This window comes from Cricetulus griseus, assembly GCF_003668045.3.
Source record: "Cricetulus griseus strain 17A/GY chromosome 1 unlocalized genomic scaffold, alternate assembly CriGri-PICRH-1.0 chr1_0, whole genome shotgun sequence".
Taxonomy (NCBI): domain Eukaryota; kingdom Metazoa; phylum Chordata; class Mammalia; order Rodentia; family Cricetidae; genus Cricetulus; species Cricetulus griseus.
The window spans coordinates 29,031,051-29,056,048 of NW_023276806.1; the positions used below are offsets into that span (position 1 = coordinate 29,031,051).

Below are 24,998 nucleotides of genomic sequence, written 5' to 3' on the forward strand. Positions count from 1 at the left end.
TTCACCGGGGCTGCCGCGTCAGGCACAGTGCGCCTGCGCAGGAGCGTGGGAGCCCGAGGGTGAGCAGGCGACTTCCTCGCCCACGTGGTCTCTGGGACGCTGCGGTGGCTTTCCGTCCTACCTCTGTGGAGTCATAAAAACGACCGTGCCCTACACGTGTGCGTTGCTTTGGTTCAGCACCGTAGTGAGGTTTGTTCGTTTGTTCTTTAAGCTCTCCTCGTGTCGAGCCACAGTGAAGCCACAGTGGCACAGCCTGACCCGTGGGGCTCTGCCGTCTTGGCCTTTTCTGAGCTTGGCCGGGGGTCCAGTACGGGGGCTTGTTTGAGCACGTGACTGCCACGAATTCCACAGAACTTGGGTCCTCGCGGGGACCTCATGACCTGCGGCAATCTTTACACTGTAAATAGCTTGTCTGTCTCAGGGTCGTTGACGATGGACCCTTCTCAATTAGAGCAGTGGTTCTCAACCTTCCTGTCGCTGTGACCCTTAAGTACAGTCCCTCAAGTTGTGGTGACCCCCCAGTCACACTATTGTTTTCACTGCTACTTCATAACTGTAAATTACTACCGTTACGAATCGTAATGTAAATGTCTGATATGCACGATACGTGATATTCGATCCCTTTCAATTCAAGGGTCCCACCCACAGATTGAGAACCGCGAGCTATAGAGCACTGCTCTAGTGCCTCTAATTTTAAGGAAGGGGAAATTCATGGTCACCGCTCCTTAAAATTCTAAATACTGTAGTGCAAGGGTAACCGTAGATAGGTGGAGAGGAAGCAGAGGTCATTGGATGTGGCTCTAGAATACAGTGATTTTAACAGGTTGACGTTGAGAATCACTGGGCCAGCGGATCTTTGAGGTCCCAACCAGCTTTACCACCAGAATTTTAAAGCAAGGCTTGATCATTTAATTCTTGTCGTGGTCCAGGAATGTGTCTTCCCAAATGGGACAGAATGCATTAAGATTGTGTGGAACCAGCCCACAGTTAAAACCCAAGGCCCTTCTTGTTCATTTTTCTGGGACAGGATTTTGGCTTATAGCCCAAGCTGCCCACTAAATTGCCTTAAACACACCGTCCTCCTACATAGGTCTCTTGAGTGCTAGGATCTTGACTCCAAGCCTGTTTTCTATGTCTTACACATTTACATCTTGGTGTGCTAATGTCTTTTACATTAATGACAGCTTGTGCTCTGAGGACTCAAGTTTGCTGTCTCTCTCTAGGGATTACATTCTCAAAATGCCAGATTCCTTGTAACCGTGTCTCTTCTATTGCACAGTTCCACCAAGCTCCCATATGACGTCACAAATTCAAAGTCACCCAACTGGTTAAACCCACTTCAGTTCTGCAGTCTCTCTCTCTCTCTCTCCCTCTCTCTCTCTCTTTTTTAATCTGTTATCCATGACCATCCCAATCACCTCATAATTAAGAGAAAAGTCTCAGAATTGACATACTCAAATGCCTCTCCCTGGTACTATGCTTTGTCCCCAGATGCTGTCTTTTCCTTCCTCGACCCATTTAGAGTCACTGCCAGTCTTTTCATCCCTGCCTTGGCCCCTGTCTTCTCAGGCTTCTCCTGTCTTCCATGTCTCATTTCAACCCTCCCCCCTCCACCACACATCTTCCTCTGGGCTACCTGCTTGGGTTTTCTAGAATTCTTCAGTGGTTTCAACTCTTGGGCACAAGGACACACCCACCTTGTCCTTTTCTGATGCTCCCTGGGTGCCAGGGATACTGAACTGTTCTCCAACCTGTGTGTGGCTGGCTCCCCAAGCTTCTTTGTTTTTCTGGCTCAGTTCCAGGGTCCAGCTGATCATAGTGAGTAGGACAAAGTGGCTGGAGCTTGAAGCAGCTGGTCCCACCACAATTGGAAAGCAAGTGAATCACTTTCTTCAATTAATATAGTCTAGGGTCCCTTGCCTGGAAAACAGTCCTGCCTACTATTGAGATAGGTCTTCTCACATCAATTAACGTACTCAAGATAATTCTGCACAGACATGTCCAGAGGCCCATCTAAATTATTCTAGATTCTGGCAAGTTAACAATATTCTGGCAGTTAACAATAATCATCACATCTCATCAGTCAGGTTAAGCTCACCTCTGGGGAAGCCCTCTTTGACACCCCACGCTGATCTGCACTGAGTTTTCTTATTCATTGCTCCTGCAAAGAACAACTTTGTATTTTATTTTCTAGTTAGCCGCATATGAATGACCTAAGAATCTTAATTATGGTAGACTGTTCACAGCCCAGTTATATAGGACCCAGGGGTGCCAGACATGGTTATCAGGTTGACCTGCAACAGTGGTTCCGAGTTTATTCTGTCATGCCAGTGAAGATTAAAGACATGGACAGTTTCGGGGTATGCTTTCTTAAGAATTACAGGAAAAAAATAGAAATTGAGGAAAAGTAAAAGACCTCTCAAGAGTGGGAAGGATTCTGAAGAGGGAAAAAGTCAGGGAACTTCACTGTTTAGAGGTTTTTATAGGGCTGTGGCAGAGACTAGACAAAAGCTGAGATTGTCATGAGATTAGTTCTGTGAGCTGTGATGAGCCGCACAATGGAGGATCCATATGCTCTGTGTGTGTGTTCTCCCTTTGGAGAGCTGACTCATGGCCCTTCAAAGAACCTGACCCTAGCCCGTTCTGGGTTTCTTGTTTGGTTTCTAGTTTGTTTTTTGCAGGTTTCAAGTCTCTGCAGAAGAAGTTCTGAGCCTGCAGCCTCTACTGCGTACATTCCCACGCACAGGAGTCTTCCACACACACGTCCCGGAGCTGTAGCACCTCTCCGCTAGCATCTGGTTGCTACTGTGAGTCCATGGCAAATTGTTTAAAGTTGTTAACAGGGAACAGACAATAAAGTACCTCCTTTTTGTACTCCTCATTGTCTGACTAAGGCAGTGCTTGGAAGAGGATGGGACAAGAACCCAGTTGGAGACATATGTCTCCACCGACTGCTTCATAATGACAGCATTGATTTTAAAATAAATCCTACAGTCAGAGAATGCTGAGTCACTGAACACCTCTGAATTAAGAGCAAGAGGGTGCAGCCAAGAAGAGGACAGATAGGACTCCCATCTGTCTTAAAATGTACTTTGGGTGACTGTTGGAAAAGAGGTAGTAAACCAATAAAAACAATTCTAGGAGAATGATAGATGCTGGTCTAAGATTAAAGTAGGACAGTGTGATGGAGACGGAGCACTTGCTATAGCCCTGAGAGGATGGCTGTGTCATGTGCAGGAGCTGGAAGGGGAGGAGAGCATTACTTCTGAAATGGCTATACTACTTGGTGGCACATTTAGTCTGCTCTTCGAGGAAATGTGAAGGCCAGACACATGGATTCATGAGTCATTGGACTGTGGGTAGAACCGAAAGCTGAGGCAAGATGCAGAACCCATGGAAAGGACAAATAAAAGCAGCAACCAGAAGGATGTGGCTGGCAAGCAGGGTGGCTAACGAGGAACCGGAGAGACAGTCTGCTGCTGCGGACAGGGGGCTGTGGAGGGGTTGCCAGAAAGGATACAGGGAGCTTGTGACTGGAAGGGCAAAGACAAATTTGAGGAAAACAGTTTAGTGCTTAAAGAAGCAGAGGATGGGACAAGAGCTTGGAGGTGTCATTGCCCTGTAGCAGATTCTGTGCCAGGGTTTTAACATAAGCACAGGGGGTCGTATTCACAGTTTCTTGTTGACCGTCCTGTGTCATTTCCTCCTTCCTAAGAAAGCAGAGATGTTCATAAAGGTCAGGAAACTGAAGAGACTCACCAGACTCAGGAAGCTCAGAAAGGTACACAATTCACTCGGTCCTTCTCCAAAGTAGTATTAGCAGTAAACACTGCCTGTGAGAGGAGACTTCTTTCATGGAACTGCCTACAAATTGTGTGGAGCCCCAGATATGCAACTTCTGTGAGTTGTCACCCACGTTTGGGTGAGCTTGTTGGTGTCCCAGCTGCCTTCAGTTGGGGACCCATGCTCCTCTGTTCCTGTAAAGAATCCCAATATATTCACTGGTTCGCCAAGCTAGTTTTGGGTGGAATTCCTTGGTCTTCAGTTGGTGTCCCATCTGGGATGAATAGATACTTGTTCATGTCTCCCCAGGGAAAAATCACACACAAAAAAAAAAACCAGAAGAAAAACAAGACACAAAGAAAATAAAAAATCACCCAAGGTCTAGTGTAGTAGGTGGCAAATTTGTAGCTTGAACCAGTCTTGTGTGTTTTCAATGTCACAGAACTATCTCAGCCTTAACTGTAGTCAAAATATCATTGCTGCCTGAAGAGCTAATCTAGTCCAAACTTTCTGTAAATCAGATTTGTAGGTCAATGGTAGAGCTGAGTGATGCTAACACTGAAGAACAAACAAACAAGCAAAACAAAATTTATGCTTAAGCAGAATATTTATTTGAAAATTATACAGCAGAATTCTAAAATGGCAATAAACTTTGAAGAAACCTTTAGAACTGGCCAGGAAGACTTGCTCTTGCCAGCTCTTGGAGCTAATTACATAGTTTCATTTTAATTAAAACATGACTCCTGGATTCATAAATGTAGAAAAAAGGAGGTCATAGCTTCAGACATTATGTTGAGAAATAAGGGGTCTTCCCACGTGATAGCTAATCCACTCGAAATAATTAGCCACTCTGGTGTAAACACCTGGGAATTCTGGTTTTCCACAGTTTTCACCCCAACTCACAATGCCCCAAATGTAAGTCACATTGTTGACATCCTTGCAGACCAGGGGACCTCCAGAGTCTCCTTTGCAGGCATCGATGGACCCATCATCAGTACCTAAGAGAGAAAAATCACATTTCCTTCCATTTGTCAGGGCCATGGTGTCTATTTCCTGCCTTGCACACTGATGCATTGAAAGACTTGTACTTAAAAAAAAATTCCTGACAAGAAATAACAGACTGCCCTAGGTCCCTCTTAGGACTGCAGATTGGGATGCAGCATTGGAAATAATTCGTAAACCTTGTGTCTGTTTCCCTAAGTTAGCATAGTCCTCCTGCTTGGCGTTTTTTACTTCACAGCACTGTGTAAGGAGATGCAACAATAAATGGAAGTGTCAAAAGCAGACTAATACAATGCATATCCCAGGTTAACCACTTGGCACTTACCTGCGCATTGCATTTCTTTTTCATAGTAGCGATTTGGGTAAAATTGAGAGCAGTTGCCTATCAGTTTAACTTCGCCCCACCTAAGTGAGTAGACTTTTTGGTTATCTACACAAAGTGAGAAAAGAGACATTTAGAAGCCACAAATGAGAAATCTAAATAAAGGTGGTCATAATTTAGTAAACCACTAGGAAGATGGATTACTATATATTATTAATTAATATATATATTATTGAGGATTCTCCCGCAGCATATTTACCTCATATTCTCTTCATAGCCCTAGTCTCTGGAAGTATCTTTCTCAGTTTAAATGAACAGTGAAGGAAGGTTATTGAACACTTGGCCTGAAATCACAATCATTCAGTACAGAGCTGATCCTTACGACTGAGGCACAACCCTGTCCTAATCCTGGGTTCAGTTGGGGAATGGCTAGAAGGCAGTGATGGGGCTATCTCATGTGCACATCTTTGGTATCTTTTCTTACAGCTAGTAAGTCCCTTGAAATCACTATCAGGGAGAAACAGCCTTGAAGAAGTTGGAAGTTGAAGCTGTCAGTGTGTGCATGTCTTTGTGCCTGGGGAAGCGCCTGTTTAAGTGATCTGAAGCAATGGACAGGGAAGTTCCGTCACATTATAGTGAGAGTTTGTGGACTGGATCATCTTCTGCCTGTGGAAAGAGGGGCCACAGGAGAAGAGAAGCATAGCACACAGGGAAGATGGACGGGGTAGGGATCGAGACTTTGTCCCATCTCCCCGCTTCTGTTTTCCAGCTCACAGCAATTCTATTATGCAGTTTTCCATTCAGTGTCGACTTACTCACTACCCAGAGTTCCAAGAGCTCAGGGATTAGGCCTGCCTCATTCCTCACCAACATCCAGAATCTTCTTACACAAAGTAGTTGCTTAATAAATACTTAATGTAATTAGTGACTGCATAAAATCGCAGTAATTTAATTACAGACATCTTACACGTGTCTGATGCCCAATTACTCTCCTGCCTGCATCTTAGCACTGTGCTGAGCAACACAGCATATGGAACTGTGACCCCCCTACTCTCTCTGGAGATCCATTTGACACCTCTCTAATTCAAAATTGCTTGACCTCTCTAGGTCAAAAATGAAGTAAATCTTATTGCCCTCAAGGATGATCTTAAACTCCTGATCCTCCTGCCTCTGCTTCTGGGGTTATAGGTGTGCACTGTCACAAGAACACACGTGTTTGTTTGTTTATTTTCAGTACTGGGGTTCAAACCCAGAAACTTGCACCTGCTAGAGATGTGCTCTATAATTAAGTGACAACTCCAGTTTCGTGTGGTCCTTCTGTCGTTGGGGTTCTTGGCAGCTACTCCGATTGTGAGCCCAGGCAGGGAACCCTTCCTGGACGGGCACTTACTCTTCTGTACATGGTATTTCTCTAAGTACTAGAGTGGTTTCCATACATTTCTAATCCACTTCCCACCCCCAGAAGTAAAACATATACCTTTCTCTCGACCCCATCCGGAGATGATGCATTTATCATTTGGTTGGAATAGATATGGGGACCATGGGACACAGGCTGGGACAGAATTAGAGAGCTCACATTCTTTCTTGCCCGAAGACTTTTTCATTTCAATCAAAGCTATGTCATTCTGGTAGGTGGTTCCATCATATTTTTCATGAACAATAACTCTGTTCACTGTTTGAACTCTCAACTGAGAGTTGGGATTTAGCCAGTCTAATAATGCTGTCCATACTTGGTAATGGCGGTATCTACTGGGTCTGTAAGAGAAAGCAAAGGGAAATGAAATATGTCAAAAAGATATGAATTTTGACGCTTCATCTTTATATTCTTCCCTTTAAAGGATAACTTCCAATTTCTGAATGGTTTTATCCTTGTTGATACAAAGCTATAAAATTTAGTTAGGGCAGGATTAACTGAGTGGCAAATGGAGAGGGTGATGATTTCCCAACTGTTCCTATGATCTCATTATCTAACCTCTCCAAATAATGAAGTATGTCACAAAATGGATTGTCCATAAGCAAAAAATTTGAACATTTACATCTTCCTAAATTATATCATATGTATATCTTTTGAAAATCATCTATAATCTTCTGTTTTCTCATCAAATAACATAAACTGAACAGAATTTGTCTTCTAATAATAATGACTCAGACAATCACAGTACAGATCAACAACAGTGTCCTAGGGGACAGTGTGATGTTTGGACGCTTTTATTTATGCATAAGTGTTCCAAGAATGCTGTCACCCTTGTTATTTTGGGTTGTATCATAGTCTCAGGGATCATAAATGTTTCTTGAAGGTTAGCTTTGTTTATATGGCTTACTGGGCACATATATAGTGGCTTACCAACTGCATATAGACAAGTCGCTATACCGGGCACTGAGGTGCAGAAGGTTGCAAAACCAGAAAGCATCTAGGAAGCAGGCATCACCAAATGGGTGATCACAGCAATGACAAGATATAGTGTGTGAGAAGTGAGAGTAGTGGCTTTTAATTATTTACCAGGAGGGTTTTGATTGAGAGCCTTCAGGGACGATTCCATAAGGAGATAAAGGGTTGACTTGAGATCTGAGTCAAGAGCCCTGTTAACCAGGTCAGAGGTCAAATCATGGAAAGAATACATGAAGGTCCCTTCACAGAGGGAACAATTGCTTTTCAGCATCTGAAGCAGCCCAGAGAGGGTGGATCAATGAATGGGCAGGGGTGGTCCTGTGTGTGCAGAGGGATGAGACTGGTGAAGGAGAGGAGGCCTTTGATGATGTATATGTGTTGACATTTGTTTAGATGCTGATTTGGAGAGGACTGCAAAGCCCTCTAGTTGACGTGGTCTCAGTGGAGAGCAGACAGGCGGGCCAGTGGGGAGACAGGTGCCTGTAAGTAAGGCAATTGGAGGCAAGCCATGGAATCCAGATGGCAAGTAGAAGCAGGGTGATAGTGAAGGAGATAAAGTTTGAGAAGTGAATGGAGAAAAATTAACATTAAGAATGGTCATGGTTGGGGCTGGAGAGATGGCTCAGAGGTTAAGAGCACTGACTGCTCTTCCAGAGGTCCTGAGTTCAATTCACAGCAACCACATGGTGGGTCACAACCATCCGTTATGAGGCCTGGTGCCCTCTTCTGGTGTGCAGATATACATGGAAGCAGAATGCTGTATACATAATAAATAAATAAAATCTTTAAAAAAAAAAAAAAAGAATGCCCATGGAGCTGGGCAGTGGTGGTGCACACACCTTTAGTTCCAGCACTTGAGAGGCAGGTGGATCTCCGTGAGTTCGAGACCAATCTGGTCTACAAAGCTACACAGAGAAACCATGTCTCAAAAGAAAAAAAAAAAAAAAGAATGCCTGTGAAGGTTGAGATTGTGAAATATGATGGTTCTTAGATTTCTAGCTGTGTTAACCACATAAATGGTGTTTCTTAAGACAGAAAACACTGGAACAGGACAATATTAAGAGAAGTGCCATATAAACTAGGCCTTGCACATTTGGAATTCAATGTTCTCTGTCTCTGTCTCTGTCTCTGTCTCTGTCTCTCTCTGTCTCTCTCTGTCTCTCTCTCTCTCTCTCTCTCTCTCTCTGTGTGTGTGTGTGTGTGTGTGTGTGTGTGTTTGCTCACGTGCTCATGTTCACGTGTGGAGGAGGCAAGTGTGTTTGCAGGTGCTCGTGTGTGTATGCATGTGCAGAACAGGTCAATCTTGGGTATTGTTCTTCAGGCACTGCCACCTTGTTTTTGTGGTGAGATTTCTCATTGGTCTGGAACTCACCAAGTAGGCAAGGCTGGCTAGCAAGCCCCCAAAGAGCTCCCTCCCCAGTGCTGGTATTACAAACACTGCATGCCACTACACCAGCTTAAAAAGTCTGTAACATGGGTTCTGCACCTCATACTGAGGACTCCATGCTTTATAGCCATTAATCAACCGACCGCACCCTCTCTCCAGCTCTCAATGTAATGCTGACTGTATGCCAGTGGTTGGAGGAAAGGCTATACTGTGGCTACCATTTATTCAACTTAGAGTGGGATTTTGAACCACAGCTAACTAGGAAGAAAGAGGAAGCCAGGCTGACCATTGGACTCCAGCTGTTCGGTGGTGCTGTGATGCAAGCACAGAAGAAACCTGGTAGGGCAACTGAGGAGGCACAGCAGGAGGGGCAGGAAGAGAGCAGGGGAGCGCTGTGCCACAGAAACGAAGAGAGAAGCTTCTCTGTGGAGAAAAACAAACGAGGGTGCCTGCTGTTCCAATCCGTGAGGATTTTCCCAGGTATCATTCAACACTTCATCACTCAGTGTAAATGCCATTTCTCAGAAAGTTAGGCCACCCGAGAATTCGCTAAGGAGGAAGTCATCTTGATAGCAATCAAATGTTGGATGATGTCCTGGCTCTACTGACTGACTGCTTATATGGTGTCAGCTAAGGCATTGCTTAGCTTCTCTTTTAGGAAGCTTATCTACAGAAAGGGAGGAATCCTCGTCACTCTTGACGACTGCTGGGAGAACTAAGGGGTAACCTGTAAAACGTGCCTGACCTAGGACCGGGTCTGTAAGCAGCGTTCACCAAACGCCTCTGCATTCACTCTAAAGTCCAGACTGAGGCAGGAATCATGAGTTCAACCAGTCAGTTCCTTCTGAGGATTGCAATCCCGTCACTACTATGGGCTGAGTTTTATCTGATGCATCGTGGATGTTTTGAGCCCCAGTGAGACTGTATTTGGACAAGGTGTTTTTAATCAGGTAATTAAGGTTTAATGAGGCTGTAAGGGTTGGGTTTTAACCCAGTAAGACGGGGTTCTTCATGGGAGAAAAGAGAAGTCTCAGAGCTCCATGTACATAGTGTAAAGAGCACTGAGGGCACAGTGAGAAGGGGGCACATGCCAGCCAAGAGAGACCCAGGCACAGCCAGTGATGCACATTGGTCTTGGCCTTCCAGCCTCCAGAATGGTGAGAAATTAGGTCTGTCCTTTTAAAGCCAACTGCCATGTGGTGTTTGTCAGCAAACTAATCAGCCACTTACAATGCTCCTTGTAGGACCTGTGCCAGCCTTGTATTTCTCACTTATCAGCTGCCAAAGCTGAGTCCACATTATGCTTCCCCTGTTTCTCTGAGCTGGGAAATCTGTCAAAGGGGTCCAGGTGTGACTGGTCTTTAGTAGGTGGGTTTCCTCTGACTCCCTGTCAGCTGCTCTTAATGATTGCAAGTCTGTCAGAAATAACCTGCTGCACTTCGGGAATCTTCCCACTAGCAATACAGGTGCTACCCCTACCTGGTACAATGCCTTGCCTTCAAAGCAGCTTCAAGTTATGGACATGTGCAAATAATTTAGCCAGACTCAAAGAGTGAGCCAGCCAATGATGGGTCATTATATCAGATAAATAGCATTGAGCTTTGGACATGTCCTTGATTACCTAGAAGATATTAAATTCATTTCAGGGTATGTGAATTTGAAAAAGTCATCTGTGTTTGTGGAGGAAAACTAGTTCTTTAATGTCCTTGTTATGGAAAGACCAGAGGGGATGACAGGTTAGTATCACTGCTTCATAAATGCTCAGTCATAAACTCTTCCGGACAGTTTTGGCCTAGTACAATGAGACAAACAAGGTCATACAGTATCTAAGCTCCACCCTCACCAGAACACAGTAGAGATTCTGAGGGACTGGTCCTTACAGTGCAGGTCATGAATACCAGAAAAATAACCTCTGATAACAGAGTAGAACTCATTTTCTTATATAAGCTTGTATCTATTACTTATAACCATCTCTATTATTTATTTCTCATGTTTCAAGAAATCTAAAACATACTGAAGACATTTTTACCTGACACAATGTGCAGCAGTCAGAACCCAACAGCCACCAATATAAATTCCCCCACAGGTGATTCTTTCGCCATCCTTAATTGCCACCTGCCATGGGTAGTCTCCCTGTGAAAGAGACATTTTGTGGTTACTGCCCTTCTACTGGATAGTGTCACAAACAGACAATGCTAGGACTTGTCAACATATGGTCTCAGTCTCCTGTGAGCACACCATCCCCTCCCTTTTGTCTTACTCAGGCTGATCCATGGAGGGATTTGTGATTTTCATGCAGACTTACCACCTCTGCTGGCTTCCCCCCAATCACTCTTTTCCTTCGAATGTGTGTGTTTCTTTTGACTCCACAGGATAGTTTAGGTAACAAGGACTTTATCCGTTGTCTTTCTTCAAGAAGGAAGAGATTGTATCGTTATTTTCTGGAAACCATTATCTTGTGGATAGGCACTTCTTAGTTCTATCCATCTACTGTCTGTCTGTCTATCTATCTCTATCTATCTCTTTCTCTCAGTGTGTGTGTGTGTGTGTGTGTGTGTGTGTGTGTGTGTGTGTGATATGTTTATACAGGTGCATACACACATGTCTACTTGAGACCAGAGTGTGAGTGTTGTGTGTGTGTGTGTGTGTGTGTGTGTGTGTGTGTGTGTGTGTGTGATGTTTATACAGGTGCATACACACATGTCTACTTGAGACCAGAGGTCAACCATCAGATGCCTTCCTCAGTCACTTTCTACCTCATTGTCTGAGACAGTCTCTCGACAAACCTGGAATTCACTCATTGGCTGGGCAGGCTGGCCAGTGAGCTCTGGTGATCTGCCCCTCTCCCTTACCATTACAGACATGCCCCACTACCAGGCCTTATACACGGGTGCTGGGATCTGAATTCAAGCCCTCCTACTCATGAATAGATTACATATGTTTTAATATATATATATATATATATATATTATATTATGTGTCAAAGCAGGCCATGTTTATTAGTAAGCTTTGGAGATTATACTGTACTGTTTACCTTATTGGGAAATTCTGGCTCAACATTAAAGTTGACTTGGTTCTCTGAAGTTCTTTCTAAAAGTGGACTTGGGATGGAAAGCTGGTTGAGAGGATAAACGTGTACCAACCTCTGATGGATGAGAGATGTCACATGCCCAGGAATTACTACAATGAGAACTCACGGTGGGGTGTGTGTCACACTTTGAACTCATCAGAATGAGTTTATGATATAGAGCAATGTATCTTTCACTGTTGTGATTTTCACTTTCCGAAAGAAAATCTCTTTTCAGTAATATTAATGCTAGCATTATGATAGCAAGTACTTTGTGTATGGGCCCATATGAACAGCCCATATATATTTTGTCTCATTATTAGTATAATTAATAATTTATCACAGTATATTAATCCAGGGAGCCATATGCCAGGAACCTTGGGTGATTGGGTCAGCAGGCCTCATCTTACATTTGCTTCCCTCCCAGGTGAGCGTGTGTGTGATGTATTTGTCACCAAGAAACAAATCATGGAGAGCAAGGCTCAAAGCATGAAGTTTCAAGAGAAAGCACAAGAAATGAAGAAAATGGAAGTGTAAAGATGTCTTCTTTGTTCCTTCTTGTATTTGCCATGCCAGGAAAGGTTAAGAAATTCATTTCTTCAAATGAGAAAGGATACTCCATATTAATGGTAATTATTTGGGGCATATCAACAGGAGGTAGGGTCCCAAGGAAGAGAAGTTGAGAATGAATATGGAAAGATTTACTTTGGTAAAAGCTCTCACCTATCCTACCAACTGGGTTGAGGGAAGAGTGTGATGATCTGAAGGTTTTGTTTAGACTCTTACTCACTACAGCCTGTGAAAGCAGGATAGATGGAATCTGAAAACAGATGTCTTCAGTAGACAAAGGTGTGTGTGTGTGTGTGTGTGAAATCTCTCTTACGTGGCATCTCTAAGTTGCAGATATACTGTACTTGGTTTATTTAGAAAATTGTTTACTAATTTGAGACCCTGGAAAGTAGATGTTAATATCACATGAATTTCATTTTAAAATCTCTCCAAACCAATTGGTAGATAATCTAAGGTGGAAAAAGGTGATAAAATTAAATAGTTATTAAAAACAATGGAGTCAAGATGGAAAGTCAGTCTTGCTGACTTGAATAAACCACTGCCATCTCACGAACTTCTGTCTAACTCAGTTTGGCTCTTGGTACAGGGTGTCAGAGGCTTCCTGTCACCATGATTTATAACATGGGGAAAGGACAGGTTCAGTCTTCTAATGTCTTCAGTCTTCCCTTATCTTCCATTTCAGAAGATGGATTGTATGTCATGCTTGAAATCAAGTTAATTTTGAAAAAACTAAACTAACAAAGCTCTTCACTGTAGTATTTGACGTAGGTCATGTGAACTAACCTGGCTTTAAGAGCAATTGTCAAGAATAACATGAGTCTGCTTTTCTTAACAGCAATGGGGAAGTAGAAAGTTACATTTTTTCTCTTAAACTATAACAAAGTTAATTTTTGCTTGAATTCATTGTACATTTAATACATGAATACATATTACATAGTATGTTGGTATATTGTACACATGATATATACATACTTGGTACTAAAGTGCTAGCTGAAACCATCAAAAAAAGTTAATTCACCTATGTCCATATCAGCAGTCAAAATTTCTGTTTCTTCAGTTTCTCCTTCTGTGATAAAGCAAGAGAAAATCCAAGTAGTTAATGTTATGTCTTTAGAGAAAATTCAATTCTTAAAGTGACTTAACTCCAATGAATTTAAATACTGCTCTCTTCTTTTTATAGACAGACTCCCCAAGCATGTCATCTGGAAAGATGCAGGTGAACCCTATAGACGTCCTTGATGCTGATGGAGTGTTTGTTGCTGCAACTGAGTGGCAAGACAAAATACTCGAATCAGGAAAGAGAACTTCCCTTCTTCTCTCTCATTCCAGCTCTTTACTTGAGGAAGAGAACAGCCATTGTCCTGACCAGGGAGTCCACATGGGCATTAAAAGGGCTGCCCAACATTGCATATCACTAGGTGCCTCCCTCAGGCGCCATGCACCTAGAGATATCTTAATGACTTTCTTGTAGGAATGGCTAGCTAGCATTATGATCTGGGGCGCAAAAAATCAAAGAAAAGGGTGCCCTGCTTCCTTAGGCTTTTATATGGATCTTTCCACCCTGCCATCCCAGGACAACTCGGTGGACCAGCCCATAATCCCTATGGCCTGGAGATCCTGAGACAAATTTCTACCCACATGTTGCTCTGTTGGGATGAGGATAAAGCTGGGGACAGAACAGTGCACTAAAGGAACTTTGCTTTGACACTGTGGTCTTGGATTTTGTTCCTGGATTTCCCAAGTTCTCTTTAGAACAGACATAGAGGGGCTGTGTCCCAGGGCATGAAGGGTTCTTCTCAGAGATATTCACATGAGTGCATGTATGAATCAGAGAAGACCCAAATATTAGCATTAAGTGTTCAGCAAAGGTAAGTAGGGAAAGTCCAGTGCAGCTGAAGAGTTCTGGGCATTAGAATAGCATGAAGCTGCAAAAGCACAAGCCATGGGGAAAATGATTGATGCCTTTGGTGATATAAAAAAAACTAAGGATTTCATTTTTTACGTGTGTGTGTGTGTGTGTGTGTGTGTGTGTGTGTGTGTGTGTGTGTGTGTGTAGCACATGTGTGGAAGTCAGGACAATTTAAAAGAGTCACTTCTTCCACTAAGTTCCTGGGGGTTGTACTCAAGTAGTCAGGTGTGATGGCAACTGCTTTTTATCTGAGAATCCATCTTTCTGACCCAAAACTAAGAATTTCTTTTCAACAGGTGTCATCCTGGATGGAGCTAATAAACAGATGGATGGCAGAATGAAGATGATATTTGAGGTGTTTAAAGCTGGCAAAGGGTTAATATCCAGACTGTAAAGGGGATTCCTTCAAATCAGTACGAGAGAAGATTGCAGTGAAAGAAACCTAAAATTAAGAAAAGAATATGAGCTGGTGAGATGTGAATTTGAGAAAGAAAAGAAAAGGTAGGAGGAAAAGCTCTCAGAAAACCACTAGACCTGTGTGAATTTGACCTGAGCTATTGGCTATTGCCAGAGCCCAGGGTAATAATTAACAATGCCATCACTTGGCATTTGATAACTAGCTCAATGTGAAGATGGAGAGTGTTATATGTTGGTGGGTGAAGAGAAAGTTCAGACAGTATAGCTGGATGTGAGAACTGGTACTTAGTGGCGCTGGCAAAGAACATTCATGTGCTACTTGTCAATTAAGGAGTTGCTTACCACAAGACTTAAGCCCTTGCTAGGTAGATGTTTCAAAGGAATCCATACATTCTGAAGAAGATGTTTATCACAGTGCAGTGATGGGCTGATAGTCCCTTGCTCAAAAGATTGAGTAAATTGGAAAGTGAGCATGCATTTTCTGTAACAGCTAGAAGCAGCAGAGTAGATAAGCACAGGGCAACATAGACAGACGTCAAATGCAGTGCTTTGAAAAAGAAAGGTAAGGAACATAATATCTACAACCCAATGAAAGATGTGTGATCACCAGATTGCAGTGTGCACCAGAGAAGAAATCACACAAGCAAAATGACATGTACATTCAGCCGCACTAGAATGGTTGGCAAGAAAATGGGAAGAAGGGGTTAGAGATAAGCAAGACGGGCCTAGAAAGAACTAGTCATGATCACATAAAAAGACCTGAGAAGTATCATTAATTCACCCCCACCCATGTTACTGGTGTCTGAAGATAGAGATGGAAGAAGGAAAAAAAGGAGAAGAGGAATAAGTGATGGGCAAACAGCAGCTCCAGAGGGGAGGGGGAATGACAAATGAGATGGAGCACAAGGCATTAATTGAGAATTGACATTTGGGACAAGGGTCAAGTCTGAGATGGCTCATCCCCAGGAATCCTAAGAAATTCTAAGGAAAACCATCAACTTTTGGCATTATGTGGTTGGGGACTTGAGTCATTTGATACGAATAACTAAGCAAAGAGTAGCTGGTGGAAGAATAGGCTGGAGAATCTATTAAATCACACTGTGTTTGAAAATGTCATAATGATAGCTAATACTTTGCATGCTTTTTAAAAACGTGGATCCAAAGAGCTCAAGGATTTGGGGATACCTGGCTTATAAAATAAGTATCAAAATATGAAATGCTTTATTTTTCTTCTGGTGGCACTTTCTTTAAAAGCTTGGTTTTGAGGGGAAAGGAGACAAGAAAGGTATTGATCAAAGGTGGCATGTGCGGGGAAGCCCCCACAGTGTGTGGTGTTTGCCATTGGCGTGTCTGAAAGCTGGGCACAGTGAACAAAGGCCTCTGCTAGCTAAACTAATGGGAAAACTGGGGTCTTGCTTGTACACGCTCATATCATACTCTGCTCCTATAAAATACAGAAAGACAAATATCTATTTTTGCAATATCCCAAGACTTTAATAAATGCTTACCTTGATCTTGATCGGACCGTGCAAGGTCTGAAAAAAGACAAAACACAAAGGCAGAGTTTTACCACAGTGAAGAATAACTTTTAACTGGGGGAAAAATAAACCCACACCATGTCGCAAACTAGAGTTATAAATTTTCTATTAAAAAGTGGACTTACTGTCATGAATTTGAGGATGTCTGGTTTCTAAAAACAAAGCATTAGTATAAAGAGATTATTTAAGGAAAAAACATGCAAATCATTAATATTTCAAAAACAATGTAACAACTTAAAAAAAAGATTGAAAAAATGAAGCCAAATAGCATGCCATTTTATCTTAATGCTAACTCTAATAAGATTTTTATTTTGCATTTAAACATAACAAGTTCACTCCAGCAAGAGAATTATTTTAAGTTTAAAAAGAGAATAGTATTTTAGATACATCTGCACACATACTCAAAAGGAAACAGTATACAATTCTATGAAGTTATATTTTTTAACTTGCACTAACAAAGAGGAGGTATCCTGCTTGGTTTTTGTCAACTTGACCCAAACCAAGATTATCTGGGAGGAGGGAATCCTAATAGAGAAAATGCCTCTGGGAGATTGACCTGTAGACATGTCTGTGGGTTTTTTTCTTGATTAACAGTTGATATGGGAAGACCAGTCCACTGGAAGCAGTGCCACCCTGGGCAGGTCCTGGGCTCTAAGAAAACAGGCTGAGAAAGAGAAGTCCATGAAGCAAGCCATGGAGCAGCATTCTTCCAGGGATTCTTCAGTTCCTGCCTTTGGGTCTCTGCCTTGACTTTCCTCAGTGTGAGCATTTATAGGGTGGGGGAATAACCTTTTCTTTCCCACATTGTTTTTAGTCATGGTGCTTTATTAAAGCAATGGAAACCCCAACTATGACAGGGAACTTCCAAGAGGTAAAGGCAATCCAGAGATGATACAAACTTGCTTTGATTTAGTGATTTTGATCTGGCCACTTAATAGTCAGTGAGCAAATTAATTATGTGTCTCTGCTCTCACTTTCACTTTCTTTTAAAGGAAAACAGAACCATTTCTGGAAGCTAAAGGTGGTACTCATCCCAGAGTTGGGAAATTGAACTAACAATGATATTTTACTAAGTATATGATGTATATATTTAAATTTTTGGAGGAAAATAAGCTTTGTGTTTTATGTAGTTATTCTATTGAAGATTTTTTTCCATGAAAACTAACAAATTGTATGTATGCCTTGACCTTAATCCTTATTGTTTTAAATAGGGGAGGAGAGGTCCAGCCTGGTCTACAGAGTAAGTTCTGGGACAGCCAGGACTACACAGAGAAACTCTGTCTCAAAAAAATCCATGTTTTTCATTTGCCATATTCTGAACATGGTTCCCCTCCCCAAACTTTCCAAGATCCTTCTCACCCACCTAACTCCTCCATGCCATTTTCTCTCTCTTTTCCTTAGAAAAAAGCAGGAAAGCACACAAACCAGAATAAACTCACATACACATACACATACACATACACATACACATACACACACACACACACACACACACACACACACACACACAGAGAGAGAGAGAGAGAGAGAGAGAGAGAGAGAGAGAGAGAGAGAGAGAGAGAGAGAGAGGACGAGGACATGCTTAAGAACTGGTTGTCTCAGTTTCCTTCCAGGTTGCTGCCATGATTTCCCTGACAAGCAGGTTGGAGCTGAAAGGGTTTATTTTAGTTCACAAGTGCAGGTTACAGTCCATCATAGCAGGGAAGGAACTGTCCATATCAGTTCTATAATCAGGAACGGAGAGGAACCAGTGTATGCTTGCCTGTACTCAGCTTTCTCTGTCCCCTCTTACACAGTTCAGAACTGTCTGCCTAAGGAATGCTGCCACCTACAGTGGGCAGGTTTTCTCCTTTCACTGTGATCAAGATAGCCCCACACAGACATGTCCACACCACCCCCATCTAGACAATTCCTCATTGAGATTCTTTTCCCAGGTGATTCTAGACCGTATCATGTTGACAATAAAACTGTCACACTGATATTAACAGAAAATTAGAAGTTCAGTAAGTCTAATACTGGAACATCAAATACTGTCCAAACATTATGTCAATCCATTCACATATGTTTCTAATTGTATCATTATTTCTGTATTTATTGACTGAAATTATCTAGGAGTAAACTTTCTTTCACTGTTTCGTTTCCATAGCATATAACTCATAGTAGAAATATATAATAGTGTGTAATACTTTCTTGCTATCCACCAAGTCTCAATGGGTCAGTGCTCTGGACAACTCCAAATGATTAAAAAGTAGTTATCATGTACCTGTTCTGTTCCACACATACTGACTTTTATACTGGTCTATGAGTTTTAAAGGAAAAATAACAGTATTGCATTCATTCTTTCCTAAGTGAGTATTTGTTGTTTTACATGCCTGTTGTGACCCTGGTATACAGTTCAGGACCAGGCACTTAAAACAACTGACTCATTTCAGTCTATAAATACAGAAATAATGATACAATTAGAAACAAACATTTCATAGCTTCTTGCTGAAACAATGGATGTAGACAATAGTTTGAAGTCTGCTAAATCTATAGGTGAATGACTGTGGTGGAGCTTTGCAGTGCAGACAGAATGAGCATGGCTAGCAAATAGCAGTAGCTGTCACAGTTGGAAGACGGTTTCCAGGGACTCATGCTAATAGTGTATCTTTTTTTACATATGATCATTTGTAATGAACAGTGCTTCAATAACAAGTAGGTAGAAAGAGAGGGTCAGAACACTGTTATTCAAATGTCTCAGCTACAGTCCTACTGATATTCTTACTGATAATGGCCACTTAAGGCTGTGATTTACCTCGAGAAGTTTCATACTTGAGGGTTCAATAATGGAATAAAGTGCTACAGAGTTTTTGGATTACCTTTGCAGCCACTCTCATCTTCTCCTGTAATGCAGTCCACCTCACCATTGCACTTATATTCGTTTGGGATGCAAACACCCGACTTACAAAGGAAAGCGTTACCTTGGCAAGCTGTGTAAAAACACACAGAAGTTATTTCCACTATTTTCCATTGAGAGATGTAGGGACTGAGTCAGGAGCTCAGTGGTAGCATGCCTAGCACGTGAAAGGCCCTGGGTTCAATCCCCAGCACACACACACTTGTGTGTGCAAACATGCATGTATACACACACACACACACACACACACACACACACACACACACACACACACACCACATGCATGCATGCATATGAAATGAGATCTTATATTTATCATTGAAGCTGTTTTGACAGTTTTAGTAGGAATAATGAATACGGGGATTTGAAAGGCGGATTCATCCCTACCTTTGCAACACAGCTCATCACTTTGATCTCCACATTCATTAACTCCATTGCAGACTCTCTCCTGAGGGATGTGCTTCCCATTCACACACTGGAAGGACTGATTTGATGGAGAATCTGTAAAGCCAGGATTGTCTCTGTGAAATTTATTTATGGATTTGTGGTATAACATCCTTAACTCCTTAACACATTATGGGATACAAATATGTGTGATGGCACATTTCTCTGATCCCAGCACCTTGGAGGCTGAGACAGAGAAATCACTGTAAACCTGAGGTAAACCTGAATTAAATAGAAAGATCCCATTCATAAAACAAAAATAAGTTAATGCATTAATTAAAACTGAATCAATAAAATGAAGAAGCAGCCTACAGAATGGAAAAATATTTTCCAGTTATATATATATATACATATATATATATGATTAATTTTAATACAAAAGAGTATACTAATATTAATACAAAAGATTAATATATAGAATATACAAGAAAGTTTTGAAAATCAAGAAAACAACATGATAAGAAAATGGGCTATGGAATTGAACAGAGAGTTCTCAAAAAAGGAAGTTCAAATGTCTAATAATCACCTTAAGAAGGGTTAAACAATCATTAGCCATAGAAAAATTCAAACTAAAACAACTTTGAGATTCCATCTCCCTGCAGCAGAATGGCTATTAGAACAAAGTCAGATGACAACAAATGTTGGTGAGGATATGAGAAAAGGGAACCCTTGTTCACTACTGGTGGGAATACAAATTGGTGCAGAAACCATGGAAATCAATATTGTGGAGGTTCCTTTAAAAAAAGCTAAAATTAGAATTTTTATGTGACTCAGCTAGATCACTCCCACACATATATCTAAAAACCTGTATGCCTTATGACAAAGACTCTCACGTTTATGTTCTTTACTGGTCTGTTCACAATAGTTAGGAAATGAAATGAGCTTAGTTGTCCATCAACTGATGAATGAATAATACGATACACATGCACAATGGAATTTTGTTCAGTCATAAAAAATAAATTAATGGAACTGAAAATGTTTATACCTTAAAATGAGGTGATCTAGGCCCAGAAAGACAAATACTGTATTTTGTCTCTCAAATGTAGACTCTAGTTTTGAATTTCTATATTTCTGTGTGTAGGTTGGTACGTGTCAGTGGGGATCAGGAATCAAGGAAGGAGCCTCGGGGTGAGTGGGGGCAATCAGAGAAAAATACAGTAAATGAATGGGACATGAAAGTGAGGAGGGGCTGCAGGCAACAAGCAGGTTAGAACAGCCTTGGGCATGGGAGGGTGGGGAGATACGAGGATGGGGAAGGATAGAGGCCAACTTTATAAGCTAGTTAAAATAGAATAATCTTAAAAAGAAGTTGCAACAAAGATATCCTACATAGGTGGATAATGCTGCTCTCAGACTGTCCCTCTCTGTCTCTCTGTCTGTCTCTGTCTGTCTCTGTCTCTGTGTCTCTGTCTCTCTCTCTCTCTCTCTCTCTCTCTCTCTCTCTCTCTCTCTCTCTCTCTCTCTCTTTCTCTCTGTTATTTCTCCAGTACCATGTGTGCCTACCTGCTGCCACATGTTCCCTGCCATGATGATAATGGACTAAAACTAAACTATAAGCAAGGCCCCAATTAAATGCTTTATTTTTATAAAAGTTTACTTGGTCATGATATCTCTTCACAGCAATAAAACCAGTGACCAAGACATTGCTACTGCCATTTGCTAAATGGTCATATTGTCCAAATGCCTTCAAAATATTTGTTAATATCCATGGACTAGTGTGACTCTGCCTTGGGGTCGAGATGCTCCTTTTTGCTGTGGATGAAAGTTGACGCAGACACTCAGGTCTGGTCAGCTGTCTGAGATCAAAAGTGATGACTGAGTTTCAGCCGTAAATAGAACATATCTATGTCACCCTAAGGCCCAGGGACCGTAGTAGATGAGGGGGCAGAAAGAATGTTAGGAGCTGCAAGAAGAGTGCCGTGAAACACTGCCGTCTGCATAACACAGCAGCTGTGCACATGTGCACAAGGCCTGAACAAGACAATCCTTCAACATTTCATCATGGTCAGTGGAGGTGTCTACGTGTGTGTGTGTGTGTGTGTGTGTGTGTGTGTGTGTGTGTGTGTGTGGTGAATGCATGTGTTTATGTGGCTTTCTTTAGTATTGTAGGCACTTGTGAGTTGCTCATGCTCCAAAAAATAGCTGCTTACTTATGCTAATACAAGCAGCCAAACTAAACTCACTGGGGGGTGGGGAGTGGAGGAAGAGTGCTGGGCATATCTTTAACCCTAGCACATGGAGGCAAAGGCAGGCAGATCTCTATGTGTTCAAGGCCAGCCTGGGCTACAAAGGGAGTTCCAGGACAGCCAGGGATACATGATAGGACCCCTCCCCTCTCAAAAAAAAAAAATGAAAGCAAAAGGGAAACTTGTAGGCAAGAAGAAAGAGCTCACAGGGAAGGGAGAATAAGAGAGATTACTAGGGGGTAATTTAATCACAACATATTGTATATCTATCTGTATGGTTATTAGAACTAAAAACCAAAACAATCTAAAAATAAAACAAACCATTAAATGTTTTGGTTACTAGGACAGAGGATACAGGGGCCTAGAGCATCACCTGACATGGGGAACTACTGTTCACCCTTATATTTTTGGTCTGGCACTACCCAAGCCTCCACTTTTTAGACACACATGGGCCAAACATTTACATGTTCCAGTACTTTGTTTATAAACACTGTAAAGGATATGATTCTGGTCCTTGGCCCATACATATGCCAAAATATTTCTAAGAGAGGAGCAATATGGTTGTGGTTTCTGGGGAAACTGAGGCAACAAGTGATCATTTAAGCATTTTAAAGAAATATACATAATGTACATAGGATTTAATGCTCAAAAGTGGTACAAAATGTCTCTTTGCATTTAATCAACTTATTTACTATAGTTATTTGAGTCCACATATTCAAGGAAGCAAAGAGGAGAGAGATAATTTTGCTTCCACACAGGAACCTGAGCCGAAGGTTTCAGGTGGCAAAGAAAGAACAATGGAGGTCACAAATATTCATTCTTGTGGTTGTTGAATGTGATGGTCCCCGTAAGCTCATAGGGAGTGGTACTATTAGGATATGTGTCTTTGTTGGAATAGGTATGGCCTTGTTGGAGGAAGTGTGTCACTGTGGAGTTGGGCGTTGAGATGTCTTATATGTTCAAGCCATGCCCAGTGTCTCAGACAACTTCCTGTTGTCTGCAGATCAGATGTATTAACTCTCAGTTTCTTCTCCAGCACCATGCCTGTCTGCATGCCACCATGTTCTGCCACGATGAGAATGGACTAAACCACTGAAACTGTGAGCCACCCAATTAAATGTTTTTCTTTATAAAAGTTGTTATGGTCATGATGTCTCTTCACACCAATGGAAACCGTAAGACAGTTCTTAACCCCTGAACTTAATAGAGGTGTCAGTGTCTCCTTGGCCGACAACTGCACACCCACCATTGTTGACTTAGTATAGGCGTTTATGAAATAAACAATCTTGATAGAAATCCTCGCCAACCTGCATCCCGTGTGTAACACACTACATCAGCCAAGCCCTGGTAACCGCTAGTTCTTCTCCTGGTAAAGGTGCACTCCGCCAAACTGGTCTCTATTCCCCGGCAACGTACATGCAGGCATTCAGTGGAGTTTATAAGGAGATCTCCAGGTACATTAAACCTTTTTCGTGCAACAAGCGCACCCCTGCGAACAGAATGAGTCAGATCTGAGGGAAGAGCAATTCAACTTTGTGTTTATAACCTCATCATAGGAAGTGAGGTGCTACAGCAATTTTCCCCCAAAATAATTTACAGATCATTTGCCTTAAAACCTTCACTTGAGCCATAATTTGGGTTTTGTAAAGATGAACTAAAATAATCAATTTCAACCACCAATCAGAGTTGAAAACATGGCAAACATTCAGCCAGTATTGTTTTTCAGGTTTTATTAAGGAGGAATGCTTCCTTTCCATTTGATGTTTCCTCCCCACTGGACAGTCATCCTGACTTCTCCTTGTCATGTTATTATTTTTTTTCTTGACAAAAGAGAGTGAATTGCTTTGACCTGAGGATTCTGGAAGTTATGCCAGAAAATGTCAGCACAGACTTCCTGTCTTTTCTTTTGAGGAGTCTTCTCACCTCCCTCCCCCACAGGGAGGGAGCCTTACCTGGTTGATCTCACTATGGCTTAGTATGCGGGAGGTCAACTTGTTTGAACTCTAACAGTTTTGTTTGCCATTTAGAATTAACTACCTCTTTGTATGAGCCTTAATAGTACTGAGGCGGTATTCTGGCATCTCTTTGAAGATGCATTTGGGTTGTCAATTTTAGCATTCTTTTTTGGAAAGCATACTGCTAGCTATGTCCGTGAGAAGGAACATTTCCAGAGAGAACTAGTTCATGAAGATTCTGACCTAATGAATGATTTAATCCCTTGCTGGGTTCATATTACGACAGCCTTATTTTGGGTGGCCAAAGGGTGGAGTCTCTTTAGAGGAAGCAGGTCAGCAGGGGCATATGCTTAGGGGCCACATCTTGTCTCCTGTCTCTAACTCCTTATTTCCTGTCCACCACGAGTACCCTTTGGTATACATTTCTACCCCCGATAATCTGCCTCACTGCAGACCTAGAAACAATGGAACTGGTCATGACAGAGTGAATAATCTGAAACCAAAAGCCAAAATACATCATTTCTGTTGTTAGCTTTTCTCTTACACATTTTTTGGTCAATGCAATGCAAAAACTAATTAATATAATGCTATTATTTGACTTCTTAGTTTGTTTAAAATATGTGAAAAGAAACATTCTCAATTACCCAACAGCCTGGAGATGACTCATGGTGAACTGTTATTCTAGGATATTCAATTGCTTCCTGTTTCTCTTTATAGAGGAAAATAGATTAAAATTAAAAGTAGAGCAAAGATACATCAGAAATGAAAATAGAAATAAAGTACTAATTGCAATATAAGTAATAGATTAACAAGAATGAAAGGCAAAAAGAGAACAAAGAAAGTATTCCTAGTTTCTTTGATTCCATAAGGAAGATACAGAATAATCATACAAAAAATAGCCATTGGGGGCAAAAATTTGAGAAGTAAATATGAAAAACCTCACATCTAAAGTTATTATAAAAATATGGTAAATAGCCCTGGGGTGTAGTTTAATTGGTTATGTACTTGCCTAGTTGGATTTCATTTCCAACACTATATTAACTGGGTGGTGGCACAGCCCTATAATCCTATAATCCTAGCATTTTGGAAGTGCAAGCAGGAGGAACAAAAGTTGAAGGTGAGTTTGAGGCCAG

At 41.7% G+C, this 24,998-nt stretch overlaps 1 protein-coding gene and 1 long non-coding RNA gene across 8 annotated transcripts in view; one reads left to right on the forward strand and one right to left on the reverse strand.

Moving 5' to 3' along the window:
- The first annotated feature begins 46 nt into the window (after positions 1-46).
- On the forward strand, positions 47-24,780 carry LOC107980396. 6 transcript variants are annotated; one of them, XR_004771705.1, is made up of 8 exons: positions 47-189; positions 2,668-2,807; positions 12,378-12,579; positions 13,701-14,388; positions 14,726-14,930; positions 16,979-17,145; positions 20,806-20,852; positions 22,947-24,780. It is a non-coding gene; the product is annotated as an uncharacterized LOC107980396 (long non-coding RNA). The 6 variants fall into 6 exon arrangements; XR_003481263.2 differs by having other exon boundaries at positions 13,701-14,930; XR_003481265.2 differs by having other exon boundaries at positions 2,682-2,807; positions 13,701-14,930.
- The window catches only part of Cfi (complement factor I), a 40,797-nt gene continuing 20,176 nt past the window's right edge, over positions 4,378-24,998 (reverse strand). For both annotated transcript variants that reach the window (XM_027395698.2, XM_035450772.1), the window contains exons 6-16: positions 23,218-23,399; positions 19,668-19,781; positions 19,243-19,353; positions 16,510-16,536; positions 16,355-16,381; positions 13,539-13,586; positions 11,189-11,292; positions 10,913-11,016; positions 6,585-6,862; positions 5,111-5,215; positions 4,378-4,781 (exon numbers count right to left, since the gene is read on the reverse strand). In XM_027395698.2, the coding sequence (XP_027251499.1) occupies positions 4,564-4,781; positions 5,111-5,215; positions 6,585-6,862; positions 10,913-11,016; positions 11,189-11,292; positions 13,539-13,586; positions 16,355-16,381; positions 16,510-16,536; positions 19,243-19,353; positions 19,668-19,781; positions 23,218-23,399 (1,318 nt within the window). In that variant the 3' untranslated portion in view covers positions 4,378-4,563. The remainder of the gene's footprint in view (positions 4,782-5,110; positions 5,216-6,584; positions 6,863-10,912; positions 11,017-11,188; positions 11,293-13,538; positions 13,587-16,354; positions 16,382-16,509; positions 16,537-19,242; positions 19,354-19,667; positions 19,782-23,217; positions 23,400-24,998) is intronic.